Source organism: Meles meles, chromosome 19 (genome assembly GCF_922984935.1).
Source record: "Meles meles chromosome 19, mMelMel3.1 paternal haplotype, whole genome shotgun sequence".
Classification (NCBI taxonomy): Eukaryota; Metazoa; Chordata; class Mammalia; order Carnivora; family Mustelidae; genus Meles; species Meles meles.
Window position 1 is genome coordinate 57,802,807 of NC_060084.1, and position 14,707 is coordinate 57,817,513.

The 14,707-nt window shown below is 45.2% G+C and overlaps 1 protein-coding gene across 4 annotated transcripts in view; it reads left to right on the top strand.

The window, feature by feature from the left end:
* LOC123930989 (zinc finger protein 470) overlaps positions 1 to 14,707 on the top strand; it is a 71,715-nt gene that overhangs the window by 51,466 nt on the left and 5,542 nt on the right. The window contains exons 1-6 of one of the 4 annotated variants that reach the window (XM_045987577.1): positions 5,482 to 5,909; positions 6,494 to 6,622; positions 6,833 to 6,982; positions 7,145 to 7,222; positions 13,898 to 14,024; positions 14,193 to 14,288. The exons of 1 other annotated variant lie outside the window; for it this stretch is intronic. In XM_045987577.1, the coding sequence (XP_045843533.1) occupies positions 7,163 to 7,222; positions 13,898 to 14,024; positions 14,193 to 14,288 (283 nt within the window). In that variant the 5' untranslated portion in view covers positions 5,482 to 5,909; positions 6,494 to 6,622; positions 6,833 to 6,982; positions 7,145 to 7,162. Of the gene's footprint in view, positions 1 to 5,481; positions 5,910 to 6,493; positions 6,623 to 6,832; positions 6,983 to 7,144; positions 7,223 to 13,897; positions 14,025 to 14,192; positions 14,289 to 14,707 lie in introns of those variants that run through there. 2 more of the 4 variants (XM_045987579.1, XM_045987578.1) reach the window with 2 other exon arrangements.

Here is a 14,707-nt window from a genome sequence, read left to right on the forward strand (position 1 = left end):
GTGTTTCTCTTCCTCGGACTTAATTCACCTAGCATAATACTCTAGCTCTGTCCGTGTCATCGCAAATGGCAAGATTTCATTCTTTTTATGGCTGAATATTCCTCTGTGTGTGTGTGTGTGTGTATATACATACCATATTTTTATCCATTCAGCTATCGATGGACACTTCGGCTGCTTCCATAATTTGGCTATTGTAAATAATGCTGCTACATATATATAGGGGTGCATATATCCCTGCAAAAGGCTATTCTTTTTTAAATATTTGGGAGTGGGGGGAGGGGCAGAGAGTGAAGCAGACTCCCCACTGAGCAGGGAGGCTGATGTGGGGCTGGATTACAGGACCCAGGGATCATGACCTGAGCCAAAGGCAGACACTTAAACAACTAAGCCACCCAGGCACCCTGAAAAAAAGCTCTTCCTGCTTTTTATATATCCCGGCAGGATTATAAGGTGCACAGCACGTTAGGACTAGATAGCTCTTATCAACAATGAAAGGCGACGAGGAATCCTAGTTCCAAAAGCATGTGCGATGCTTATTTATAATGAAGTTAGAGAACTAAAAGGCCACTTGAAATTCCGGCTGTAAGCAAAAATGGAAGTGAAGGTCTTTGTGATGGTGTCGAGAATCAATCTTACTCTTTCTAACCATGGGGCGGCAGATGCTGAAAGCCAAATGCAACAGTAGATGAGTTGCTGAGCTGTGATTTTTACTGAATTCCCGACCTTGCTGCTTCTTGAAATGAAATTTTAAGTTGGAGGAAAGATCTGAATGTATGTTATTGAAACTGGACTACCATGAAGGTTTCAATCATCTTAGAAAACTTTACTCTCTCAAACCCTACGAAACCTCCCTGCTGAATCTTGTCACACCACCCACGTGATGGAAGACTCATAAAATTGAGCCTGTTCTAGTCCCACCATTATGGGTTGGTTGGTAAACAAAATCTGCATTTAATATGACCTGTGGTTTGAAATAAAGATAAGGAGATTAATCTCACCCCGAAATACTTAATATCCTTTACTAATTACACCATTAAAAATCTAGGCAATATTTTTGGAAATGTATTTTGAGGGTCAGAAGTTACTTGCATAATACATAAGGACACAAAGGAATTCAAAAGTCTATAACGCCTGCTTGGAACATTTATGTCCATGCCCCTGACTTGTCTTTTGCGAGGTCCCGTCAGGGTCCCGTAGCCTTTGCATGTTCTTTTGACAGGAAGCACTAGCATCTTGAAATTTTCCTCAGGTCTCCTCCTTTAGGTACCGGGACTTCTCATGAGAGATTGCATTTGAAAGGGCTACCGAGGGGGCGCCTGGGTGGCACAGTCGGGCAAGTGTCTGACTCCCTTTCGGATCGGGTCCTCATCTTGGGGTCTTGCGGTTGAGCCCCGTGTCAGACTCCACGCTCAGCCTGGCGTCTACTTGAGACTGCTTCTCCCTCTCCCTCTGCCCCTCCCCCCTGCACACTCTCTCTCAAATAAACAGATCAATTTTTTAAAAAATTGTTATTGAACTATGGCATGTGTTGTAGCTGAATTACAGGGTAATGGTTAACCCAGGAAGAAAAGGAAATGGTCGTAATAAACCACAGAACTCCAAGGATGTTCTGGTACCTAGTATGTCCACTGTACTTAATAATAGGTCCCCAGGGTTCACACTGCATTAGTGTGTTTTTTTTTAAAGATTTTATTTATTTATTGGACAGACAGAGATCACAAGTAGGCAGACAATCAAGCAGAGAGAGAGAGGAGGAAGCAGGCTCCCCACTGAGCAGAGAGCCCGATGTGGGGCTCGATCCCAGGACCCTGGGATCACGACCCAAGCCAAAGGCAGAGGTTTTAACCTACTGAGCCACCCAGGCGCCCCTGCATTAGTGTTTTGTTTTAATTCAATACATTTCATAGCATGGCTGGCGAGTCACACATTGATTTGTGTCAATAGAAAAGGGACTGATCCCTCCTGAATGATTGTAATGAAAATCACTATGAACAATTCCACTGGAATTTCTAAAAGACCTGCATTTATGCAAGTGAGGGCTCATAGGGGAATTATTTTCTAGTTTAGCATATAGCAGGTCCAGTTACCAAAAACCCATAAGATTATTTTCCAAGGTCATGGGTGTTTGTTAATATCTGTGTTAGGACTAGATGACCACCCATAGTTCGTGCCTCTTTTTCTGTTGTCTGGACTTGATTCTGGAATGTGAATATCCAGGTACATCCTATGTTACTCAGCCACTATTGCTTCTAGTTATGGTTATTAGACTAGTTATTAGACTAATTTTCTTCAACGTGGTTTGAATAGCAGTGTGTCAGTTGGGGCTTTGTTAATAAAAGGACGTATTGTCCACCTGGAAGAAGAATCTTGATAATACGGGATGGCAAAACCGCAAGAAGGAAGGATTCTGGGCACCTAAACCACTACGTCAGAGGAAAGCAATCAGTCTCCCAGGAGCACCAGCAATGGATTATTATGTGAGTGAGAAATAAACTTATATGTGTTAAGGTAATGACACTTGGGTTTAGATCATAGTAGCTACTGTAATTCTAATCCGTACGGCATCTTTGAGTACTGATAGGATCCCTGTCTTAACTCACTGTGTCACAGAGCAAGAGTTGTTGAAGTGGTAAGATGGTCAGCTATTGTTAACAAATGACCCTAAAGCATAGTGGCTTAAAACACACGTAGATTGTCTCACAGTTCCCTTGGAAAAGGAAGCCAGGCATGGCTTTGGCTGGGTGCCTCAGCTCCCGCAAGTCTGCCGGCAAGCTGCTGGCCAGAGCTGCAGTGATCTGAAAGCTTTACAGGACGAGAGTCATCTTCCAAACGCACTTATTTAAGCTGTTGGCTGGGTTGGGATCCTTGTGGGCCTGTGGCTGGACACATCAATTCTTCCCACATGGGCGGCTCCCAGCATGGCAGCTGGCTTCCTTGAAAGTGAGTAGGCAAGAGAGGGTACCCAAAACGGAAGCCAAAGTCCTTTTGAACCCTGCATTACTGGTGACATCCCTTCTTTTTTATCTGGTTAATTAGAAGTGGTCATGAGGTCCAGCTCATTTCCAAAGGCAGAGGATTACAAATGGGTATGAGTAACGAGGCAAGGTCATGGGGAGCCATCTTAATGGTTGCCTACCACAGTCTGCTCTGGCTGACTCCTTGGTGGTTCATGTCTTTTTATTTTCATTTTTTTAAAAGATTCATTTATTTGACAGAGATCACAAGTGCGCAGAGAGGCAGGCAGAGTGGCGGGGAGAAGCAGGCTCCCTGCTGAGCAGAGAGCCCAATGCGGGGCTCGATCCCAGGACCCTGAGATCATGACCTGAGCCGAAGGCAGAGGCTTTAACCCACTGAGCCACCCAGGCGCCCCAGTTCCTGTCTTTTTACTTGGAAAACACACTCACCCCCTTCCAAGGCCCTCCCCATGTCTCATCTCATTATAGCACCAGCTCAAAGTTATGAATCCTGTCCTCTGAATTCGGTTTGGGTGTGACGAGGCTCATAAGGTGCTGTCCCTTACGGACAGTTGCTCTTGATCTACAGATCTCTGGAAGTAGCACCTTACCTGCTGCCCGTGCTCCTTGTCTCCTGCAGGCAACAGTGAAGTCACTGGTACATGGCAGTTTGGAAATCTGGCCAGAAAAATGTTTGGAAATCCCTTGATTAGGTCTCAAGGCCTGGGAATAATTCACATTCTGAGATCTCAGTTCTGCCACGTGTTTGCAGCTCAGTAGTTTTCTAACCTTGCTTGCTGGCATTTGAATTTTGGGAATCCAGTCATCTCTAGCTTGTATTTTCTGCCCCTGTTCACTCCCAGCTGGCAGTATATCTACTGAGCTAACTCTCTTGAACACTTTGTGGACTTGGTGTGAATTCCATTGGGCTTCACCCCATTGCACAAAAGCCACAGCCATGTATCATTAAATAGTACTCTGAGATACCAGTTTTGATCTTTCTGAGATTCCAGCAGATTTTACAGTCATACTTTTTTCCTTCTAGACCAGTTCCCGAGCAGTACCCTGGGTTTTATCTCTGCTTGGATGCCATTTCTTGATTTTAGCATCATCTGCCATCTAGGGAGGCTAAAGATACTCAAAACCATCAAGTCCTGGCTTCTTGCTAATAGTCTTTCCCTCAATTTCTCTCTCTCCTTTGCATGTTTCTATAAGCAGCAAGGAAAAAAAAAAGCAGGAAACATATTCAACATGTTGGTTAAAGTCTCCTCAGATCGCCCAGGTCTACTCTCCAGATTAATTGCAAATAATAGGGTTGCTACTCTCTGTTGCTACATAACAAAACACCTCTTTCTTCCAGTTTCTAACAAGGTTTGTCCTCACCTTTTTTAAAAGCCTTCACCAGCACTTAAAGTTCAAAATTTCTGACTGATCTTTTATTCACGCAACTATTGGGCAAACTCCAGGCATCCCAGCTAAGGAGGAATTAAGGCTTCTTGGGGCGCCTGGGTGGCTCAGTCATTAGGCGTCTGCCTTGGGCTCAGGTCATGATCCCAGCCTCCTGGGATTGAGCCCCGCACCGGGCTCCCTGCTTGGTGGGAAGCCTGCTTCTCCTTCTCCCCCTCCCCCTCCTTCTGTTCCTTCTCTCTCTGTGTGTCTCTCTCTGTCAAATTAATAAATAAAATCTTTTAAAAAAATTAAGGCTTCAGCCGCTACTATCTCCAGGGAGACAGAGTTTGGAGATGAAGTTCAGCCAAGTGAGCCACCTACCAAAATGCACTCAAGAGCAACTAGACATATGCAATGAGAGACAAGAAGAGAGAAACCAGTAAGGTGCAGAAGACAGAAGACTAACAGAACCAGAAGCCCTGTCTTTGAAAAGATGCAGAAAGCATCCAATCCTCTGATGAAAGAAAGGAGGTTTTTTTAAGCCAACTGAATAACACCCATAACAATAACAAAACGTAAGAAAAGAATGCAGAATAAAAAAGGGCAGTGACTTTAGACATGATGGAGAACTGAACACCCAATTATACAGTTATTAAGTATGAAATCTAAATGAAGGGGATAAACTGAGAAACAATTGCATGAAGACGTACAGGGAATATTATTTTTTAAAGATTCATTTATTTTAGAGAGTGAGAGCATTTCCATGAGAGAGAGGACTGGGCATGAACTAAGACAGGACACACGCGCGCGCGCGCGCACGCACACACACACACACACACACACACGTCACAATTCACAGAAGTGCACAAAACATCTAGCAAAAACCCAAGTTCTCACCTCCTATTCCTAAGGCTCCGCCCCTGGGCCCTAAGCCCCGCCCGCTTTCCGCGCGCCTGCGCGCCGCACGCCTCCTGCGATCCTATAGGCGCAGGGGCGGGGGGAACCCGGGCCTCAGCGTTGTGCGGCTCACGGCGGCGCCTGCGCACTCGAAGCCTGGAGGGGGCTCCCAGAATCCTCAGGGCTCGGCTCCCTTCAGGGAGGCGGTGAGAGCTAAGGCTGAGAGGCTCCTGGGCGGCACTGTCCCGCGCCAGCCGGCCTCTACAGGGGGCTGAGGGTAGCAGTCCCCAGCCCTCGGTGGGCTGGAACGAAGCCCGGCAGCGCGTCGTCCAGTCGGACTACCGTCCCCAGGGGCCCCTGCGCCGCAGGACACGCCCACTTCCGGCGGGAACCGGGAGTGCGGGCGAGAGCGGGCAGGGGTCTACTGAAGGGAAAGTCTTCTCGCGCGGGACCCGGCAGCTGACGGCCTGACTGAGAGGAGGGGCCGCGCGCGTCCGGCAGCCCGTGGGCGGCGGGGCGTGCGGGAACGGATGACGGCGCGAGGCCGGGCTCCGGACAGCCTCCCGAGGGAGGCCAGCCCTGTGCGCTCCCGCCGCCGCCGCCGCCAGCCCGGCGCGGGCCCCGTTGGGGCCGTGAGGCTGGAGGGGCGGACCGGGACTGAGTGCACAGGTGAGGGTGACAGGTGGCTGGGGCGCGGCGGCGCGAGTGCCGGAGGAGCGTGTCCCCGGCTGAGGGAGTCGGTAGACCCAGGAGTCCAGGGTCGGGGGGTCCCTGACCCGTCCACGGGGTCGGGGAGGGGTCCCCGGGCCCGGAGCGCGCGGCTGACCTGTTCGGAGAGTCGGGGGTGGGAACTTACAGGGCCCGGAGCGCGCGGCTGACCAGAGAGCGTGGGGTCGGCGGGTCCCCGGGCCCGGAGCGTGCGGCTGACCTGCAGAGTCCGGTGACCGGGTCTGAGCCTTGGCCCCCGGGTCATTGTGCGATGGGGCTTGTGGGTGACAGGATGTTCACAGCCTCCTCTGAAACGGAAAGAGATCCCCAGCTTTCCAGGGCGAGGTCCCGGAACTCCTCCGGTTCCTGCCCCGCACTCCTCTGCCGCCCCCACGGCCCTGCAGCCGGAGGGAGGACCGACGGCGGGAGGAAGCGCTCTGTGTCGCGCTGTGGCTCGCAGCTGCGCTCCCCTTCGCTGGTTGCGCTGAGTGACACCCCACGTCACGGGAACACCCCACGAAGCGTGAGCGGCCTCGTTTTCACAGAGAGGACCTGAAGGTTGCAGAGGGCAGGTCACCGCCGGCGAGTGGCGGAGCAGGATCCGGATGCGGCACCGGCTGACTCCAGAGACCTTGCGGACGACTCTCACGTAGTCCCCTCTACCTCTGCTTGAGGTTAGTGTCCTGAACCATTCGGGCAGTTGAAAACGTGACCCTCAGAGGGTAAACAGCCTCAAGGGTTAAGACCCCAACGCCCCGCCACCAGCAGGTTTCTGTTTCCCGAACTCTGACAGAAGAAACTTGGCTCAGAGTGGGCAGGGGCTTCTTTAAAACGAGTTTGTCACAAAGCAAAGTGGGTCTCTTGACGGCTTACTTTTGGTCCAGCCTCTGCAAGCCATGGGGACCCCTTGTAACACGTAATACTTCCCTTTGGGCCGGGCGGCTTTTCCCAGGTGTTGACAGTGGACGGTGGCTTTGAGAGAGGAGGGTGTGCTCGGCCTGCAGACCCGGAGCGGAGACGCCCAGCGGTAGAGTGTAGGTGTCCCAGTGAGTGCCTGGACTGGAGGAATGGGGGTGGGGGTGGGGAGGTGAGAACAGCGGGAGCTGAAGGGAGGAGTTTCTAGGCAGTAATATTACAGCTACTCAGCTTCTCAGAACTCCTTTCTCCTGTCCTCCCTCTGCCCTCTCACCTCTCAGGGTAAAGCCCTTTGCCTAATGAGGAGCCAGGAAGAGGAGGAGGCGATGGGAGTTGAACTTCTTAAAGCCACGCCCCTGGTGAGTTAGTATTCCCTCTTTCCTTCTTTTTTTTTTTTTTTTTTTTAAAGATTTTATTTATTTATTTGACAGAGAGAGATCACAAGTAGGCAGAGAGGCAGGCAGAGAGAGTGAGAGGGAAGCAGGCTCCCCGCTGAGCAGAGAGCCCGACGCGGGACTCGATCCCAGGACCCTGAGATCATGACTTGAGCCGAAGGCAGTGGCTTAAACCACTGAGCCACCCAGGCGCCCCCCCTCTTTCCTTCTTAAAATACGGTCTTGCTTTCCAGGATTTGGTAATGCTTGTTTCCTTCTGAAGAGTATCTGCTGAAGACTTCGATCCTGAGCCTGTTTCCTATTTCGTCCCTTTCTGATGAGTGATGGGACCACAGAGACAGACTCAGATCACCCAGTGCCCTTTCAGAGCTTCCTCTTCTCCTTACAGCTGTTTAGTCTTCATTCAGGAAATGACCCACACTGAGCTTTTCCGTGTGTGTTTTCTCATAAGTATATGACTACACAGAAGTACAGTCCTTAGAGAAAATTTGAGAGCCATCATCTGCCCACTTCCTAAGTAGCCATCTTGGCTGGCTCAACTGAACAACACCCATAACAATAACAAAACGTAAGAAAAGAATGCAGAATAAAAAAGGCTGGCCTGCTTGCTTTTTTAAAGATCTTATCCATTTATTTGACAAAGAGAGAGACAGCAAGAGAGGGAACACAAGCAGGGGGAGTGGGAGAAGGAGAAACATGCCTCCTGCAGACCAGGGAGCCCAACGTGGGGCTTGATCCCAGGACCCCAGGATCATGACCCAAGCTGAAGGCAGACACTTAATGACTGAGCCACCTGGGCACCCCACCATCCTGGCTTTCATAGAGCTTATAATCTGTTGGAGAATTGAAAAGGCAGCAAGCGTTTATTTATGCGGTGTGATTAGTGCTGTATCTATAGAACTAGACGTGCTGTGGAGTAATGGGGAAGGACCATTCACAAGCCATAGGAGTACCTTTGGGTAAGTTAGGGAAAGGTGTTCCTTCTGGAGTGGTGAAGCTCTGCAGCACACCACAATCTAGCAAAAGAAAATTTACTTTATTTTTAGCTCTGTTTTGCTTCCTTGGTAAGAGATCCTTGAATGGCATGTCACCTACATAATCATACTCACTACTGAAGGGAGGAGGGTTGGGAGCTGTGATTCCCGAGTTGTATCTTGAAGGAGGAGGAAGAGATCTGCAGGCATAGGTGAGATGGCTGCCATTTGGGCCCGAGTATGCAAAGATTTCACCTCCCCACTTGGCTTGGAACCATGAGCATCTTAAAATGCCAGGGAATGTTCTATATATCCTTTTTCTTTCTAGAATGAATACCATAATCTATTTAAATCAGCCCCTTGTTCCAAAGCTAAATTATTACCAATGTTTTATTATTTAACAGAGATTATTGCAGTGGTCATCTTTGTTGTTGAATTTTTTGCCCTTATCACTGATAATTTTCTTGGACTGAATTCCTAATTTTTCATTTCTTGTGGATTAAGAATTTCTTACACTTTACTCCAGAACATTTTTAATATAATTTAATTTTTTTTAAGAAAGATTTTAAGGAGAGAGACACAGCGAGAGAGGGAATACAAGCAGGGGAATTAGGAGTGGGAGAAGCAGGCTTCCTGCTGAGCAGGGAGCCTGATGCAGGACTCGATCCCAGGACCCTGGAATCATGACCTGAGCCGAAGGCAGGTGCTTAACGACTGAGCCACTCAGGCACCCTGAACATTTTTAATTTTAATATTTTTATGACCAGTAATTTAAGAACTGCAATTTATGTTCTAATTAAAGTGAACTGCTAAATGAGTGTCATCAGCAAATTTTATTGTAAAAAATTATAAAATTTGATGAATAAACTTACCAAATAAAAAATAACAGGATAATAAAATTGTCTTTATTTTATATAGAAGACACATTGAACAACTTATATCAAAGCAAAACACCTTTTCTGATCAGGTATAATACCACAAAACATCCAGTACCAATGGAACTTGTTTCCTAAGCATTTAAACATTTTATTTTATTTTTAAAGATTATTTATTTATTTATTTGACAGAGAGAGAGATCACAAGTAGGCAGAGAGGCAGGCAGAGAGAGAGGGGGAAGCAGGCTCTCCGCAGAGCAGGGAGCCCGATGTGGGGCTCGATCCCAGGACCCTGGGACCATGACCCGAGCCGAAGGCAGTCGCTTAACTGACTGAGCCACCCAGGCACCCCAGCATTTAAACGTTTTAGATGTAAGCAGTGTTGTTATTTGTGAGGAAAATATTTCAAGAGTGGCACAGTATGGCATAAAGATTAATAGCATGACTGTGGCACCAGACTGCTTGGGTACAAATTCTAGCTCCAGTATATACTAGATAATATTATCACCTTAATTTCTGTTTCCTTAACCATAAAAATGGGAATAATACCAGTACCTAATTTATAGCATTGTTGTGAGCATTAATGAGTTAATGTATTTTAAGTTTTTAGAAAAGTACCTGGCACATAATAAGTACTATATAAACATTAGATTTATATGCTACTGTTTGTTTATGTACCATGTAGTTCTTCATACAGTATATAAATACAGTATATGCACATTGTAACATATATGTGAAAAATCTACAATATGTTTGATGCATAAGAAGCCCTAAACATCAGGAGCTTTTTATATCCAATGGGATTTTAATTTTAAAACTAATAATAATTTACACTTAATTTGGGAGAGTCCTTGTTCTGGGTAAGATGGACTAAGCACACTTTATGCTGTCTTTTCCACTGAAAGTTGCTATAGAACCAGAACAGCATGCATGGAGCGCGATTTGAGGCTTTAAAAAGCAAATAGTATGGGCACCTGTGTGGTTCAGTCGTTAAGTGTCTGCCTTCATCTCAGGTCATGATTCTAGGGTTCTGGGATCGAGTCCCACATTGGGCTCTCTGCTCCGCGGGAAGCCTGCTTCTCCCTCTCCCACTTCCCCCGTTTTTAATTCCCTCTCTCGATGTCTCTCTCTCTGTCAAGTAAATAAAATCTTAAAAAAAAAAAAAAAAGTAAATAGTAGCATGCTGATTGGGGAAGAAACCCAAAATGCAACGTGATTACCTTTTTTTATTCCTCCCAATATCTCCTAGCATGGATTCAACAAACAAAACCCAGAAGGGGGTTTTTGGCATGGGTAAAAAGAACTGCAGGAGAAAACCTAGTTCAGGCTCAAGAAGTAGGAAGGGGATCCAATGCTCAGAGTGGGTGGATGGAAATCTACCTTAAAAGAAAAGTTCTCTGTTTTCTTGTGCCCTGACACTAGCAGTGGGGTCTGCAGAAGTCTAAAATTCTGAAGGTTGAGAAATTTTCTCTGTGATTGAAGAAGCTATGTTCCCCAGAAAGTAGAGTAAACTCTTATTGCCCCCCCCCCTTAAGTTCTTTCCTTTCTTGGTCCCAGGGGTGGGTATAGTCAGGGTAGCTGCCCAGTAGAGTGGAATAAATAAACCCCAGTCATCTGGCCAGAAGACTGAAAAGGGGAACCCCTCAGAAGTAGAAAACACTGGACAGACCACAGAGAAGGACGAGCTTTGGAAATCAACCATATAAAGTTGTTTATGAACTCCTGGGCTCACTCTAAGTTGCTCATGCATGTTTCTGGCCCTGAAAAGCATGCCATAATCGTGAGAAATGAACTCCAGATTAGATGGCTGGCCACCTAGTACTACACAGATGTGCACAAGACAGATGTGCACAGCACTTCTTAGGCTTTGGAAACGGAGCGTGAACAAAGTTATCAATATTCTTTATATAAATATAATTTAAACAAGTCATAGAGTCTCATAACATCCAAAATGTCAAGGATACTACCTAAAATTACTCAGCTAATGAAAATCTAGGGAAATTTCAGTTCACAGGGGAAAAGATAATCACCAGATACTAACATGGATGTGACACCAATGGTGGAATTATCTGATAAAGATTTTAAAGCAGCTATTATAAAAATGCTCCAACAAGTAAAAACTCTTAAAGCGAATAGATTGTGTCAGTAAAGAAATAGAAAATATCAATAGGAAATGAAAAATAGAATTACTAAAGTAAGCTCACTGGATGGGCTTAGTGGCATTGTGGAGATGACAGTGGACTTAGTGAACTTGAAAGTAAATAGAAACTGTCTAATCTGAAAATAGATAAAAGCCTGAAGAGAGTCTCAGGGCCCTGTGGGACAACACCAGAATGTTTAACATTTGTATCATTGAAGTCCCGAAAAGAAGCAGTGAAGTGTAGAAAAAATATTTGAAGAAATAATGAATGAAAAGTTGCCAACTTCAGTGAAAGACATAACTTGTGGATTCATGAAGCCCAGCAAACTCCAGCATGATAAAGAAACAAACCAACCAACCAACCCCTTGCTTTGGAGCTTCATAGTCAGACTACTGAAAACTACAGACAAGGGAAAACCTGGAAAGCAGCCAGAGAAAAATGATGCATAATGTATAGGGAAGCAGCGATTTCAGTTCTGTGGATTTCCCATCAGAAATCATGGCAGTCAGAAGGAAGTAGAACAGCTTAAAAAGTACTCAGAGGAGGGGTGCCTGGGTTGCTCAGTTGGTTAAGCATCTGCCTTCATCTTAGGTCATGATTCCAGGGTCCTGGGATCGAGTTCCTCATTGGGCTCCCTGCTCAGCGGGAGGCCTGCTTCTCCCTCTCTCTTTTCCCCTGCTTGTGTTCCCTGTCTCGCTGTCTTTCTCCCTGTCAAATAAAATCTTAAAAAAAAAAAGTACTCAGAGGAAAGAACTGTTAACGCAGCATTATCTGTCCAGCAAAAATAGCCTTCAGAATTGGAGGAGAAATAGTTTCTTATATGAAGGAAAAGTAAGAAAATTCATTGATGGATTTCTCAAAGAATTGCAAAAGGAGATTCTTCAGATCGAAGTTATAAGAAGGGAACTGGAACATCAGGAATGAGAAAGTACAACAGAAATGGTAAATATATATATATGTAAATACAATACACTGTTCCTCTGAGTTATTTAAAATATCTTCAAATATTAAAAGCAAAACTAGTATCTTCACCTTACTGAACAGAACAGGATTTGAACATAGTCTGGCTTCAGAGACCATGTTCTTAACTAACACAGTATATTGAAATTAGATAAAACACAAGTAAAACTTGATATATTAAACCAAATGTTTTCCCCTGTTATTGGCCACCTCCTCCTTCTACTCCTTTCCTATCCCTCCTTCATTATTATCCTAGGTAACAATTCTTGAGCACTTAGCCAGGTACTGTGACTGTTACCCCATTAAATTCTCACAATGCAGCTACCAAAATAATTCCCATTTTTCATGTGGGAAAGCTGAGGCACGTGCAGCTAATTAACTTTACAAGCTCGTCTAGCTAGACTGTGCCAGAGCCTGAATTCTTTGGAATAATCTGACCTTTTTGTCTGGTTTTATTCACAATTGGTATTTATTCAGAACTCGTTCTTAAATGTTGATGTAAGTGAAATCACAAAGTAAGAAATGGAAAATCTGTCAGGAACCAACTTGCTGGTTGGTTAGGAAATTCAGCCCATGTAACAAAACAGGTTGTGCTCATCTCATATGATCTCTTTGGATACTTCTCATCAGTGTGTTTTCCTAATGCACACATACTTTTATGTCAAAAGGAAAAAAATATTGCTAGGCATTTTTTTCTTTCATTTTTTAGACATACCTCTTGACATCTCAGAACACTAAGATTTCTTAGACTGTATTGTGGAGGTTGAAATCATGTTCATCAGGTCAGCATCCTTCCTTGAAGCTTTACCCCCCAGCCCCAGAACTCTTTAATTTCTCCATGTAGAAAAATGATGTAGCGGGGCGCCTGGGTGGCTCAGTGGGTTAAAGCCTCTGCCTTCGGCTCAGGTCATGATCCCAGGGTCCTGGGATTGAGCCCCACATCTGGCTCTCTGCTCCTCGGAGAGCCTGCTTCCTCCTCTCTCTGTCTGCCTCCCTGCCTACCTGTGATCTGTCTCTCTCTCTCTGTCAAATAAATAAATAAAAAATCTTTAAAAAAAAAAAAGAAAAGTGATGTAGCTTCTAACATAAATACAGTTGATCTTTAAACAACATGGTGGTTGACTTTGATCTCCACATAGAAAACCCACATATAACTTTGTTCCCCCCAGACGTGACTCCTAAGAGCCTACTGTTAACTGGAAGCCTTACTGATAATATAAACAGTTGATCAGTACATATTTTGTATGTTGTGTGTATTACATGTTACATTCTTACAAAAAATGAGCTAGAGAAAATAAATTGTTAAAGTCATATGGAAGAGAAAATAACACAGTACTGTACTTACTGGTGGAAAAAAACTCACATGTCAGTGAACTTGTGAAGTTCAGATCTGTGCTGTTCAAGGGTCAACTGCAATTTAGTACTTGATGTTCTGTCTTAAATGCAGTCAACATTTATCCGTATGACAGTCTCTTCTCAGCACCATAAAATCATGAATGTTTGAAGAGCTAATATAACTAGGCAGAAAAGTTGTCCAGTGGCTAACTGGTTTGGGCCCGGGTGTAATTATATATGCAGAATGTTTGGGTTTTCGTTTCCCCCGTAGCATGAACAGCGTTGCCCTTGACCCGTAGAGCTAGCTAAGTAATGGCATGAACACTGAGCAAGGTTATTTTTGTGTCATTTCAGGATTCAGTGACTTTTACGGATGTGGCCATAGACTTCTCCCAAGATGAATGGGAATGGCTGAATCTTGCCCAAAGGACTTTATACAAGAAAGTGATGCTAGAGAACTACAGGAACCTGCTTTCATTGGGTAAGAGTGTCCTCCTCCTCCTCATTGGAGTCTTTCCACCTCAGTAGTCTTTTATGCCTTTATCAGCATTTCCTTGTCATATCCCTTTTCTCTCAGTACCTTTTGGATTGCTCATAACTCTGCAGTCTCCACAACATAGCCTATTTTCTTATCTTTCCTTCTGTACAGGTCTTTGCCTTTCTAAACCAGACATAATCTCCTTGCTGGAGCAAGGTAGAGAGCCGTGGATGATGGAAGGAGAGATGACAAGAGGCCTCTGCTCAGGTAAGGCAGATAATTAAAGTTGGGGAACTATTCTCAAGAGGTTTCTTCTGTTAAAAAAAAAGAAAAGATATTTCTTCTCTGACACTTGTTGGAAAACACCTCTTAAAATCCCTCTCAAATGGAAACTTTTTGTTCTAACACTATTTTAAGTGGATCTTCTCCACTGGTGTGACATGCCACTTTTACCTTTACTGATTTCCTGCAGACACCACAGTCTGTTTGTGAGCTCTATTATGTTCTGTGATGTTTACCTAGTTCTCAAGTACCATATTGTTATAATCATCTCTGATGTTCAACATTTCTGAATTCTTTTTTTTTTTTTTTAAGATATTTATTTGACAGAGAGAGAGAGATCACAAGTAGGCAGAGAGTCAGGCAGAGGGAGAGGGAAAGCGGGCTCTCCGCTAAACAGGGAGCTT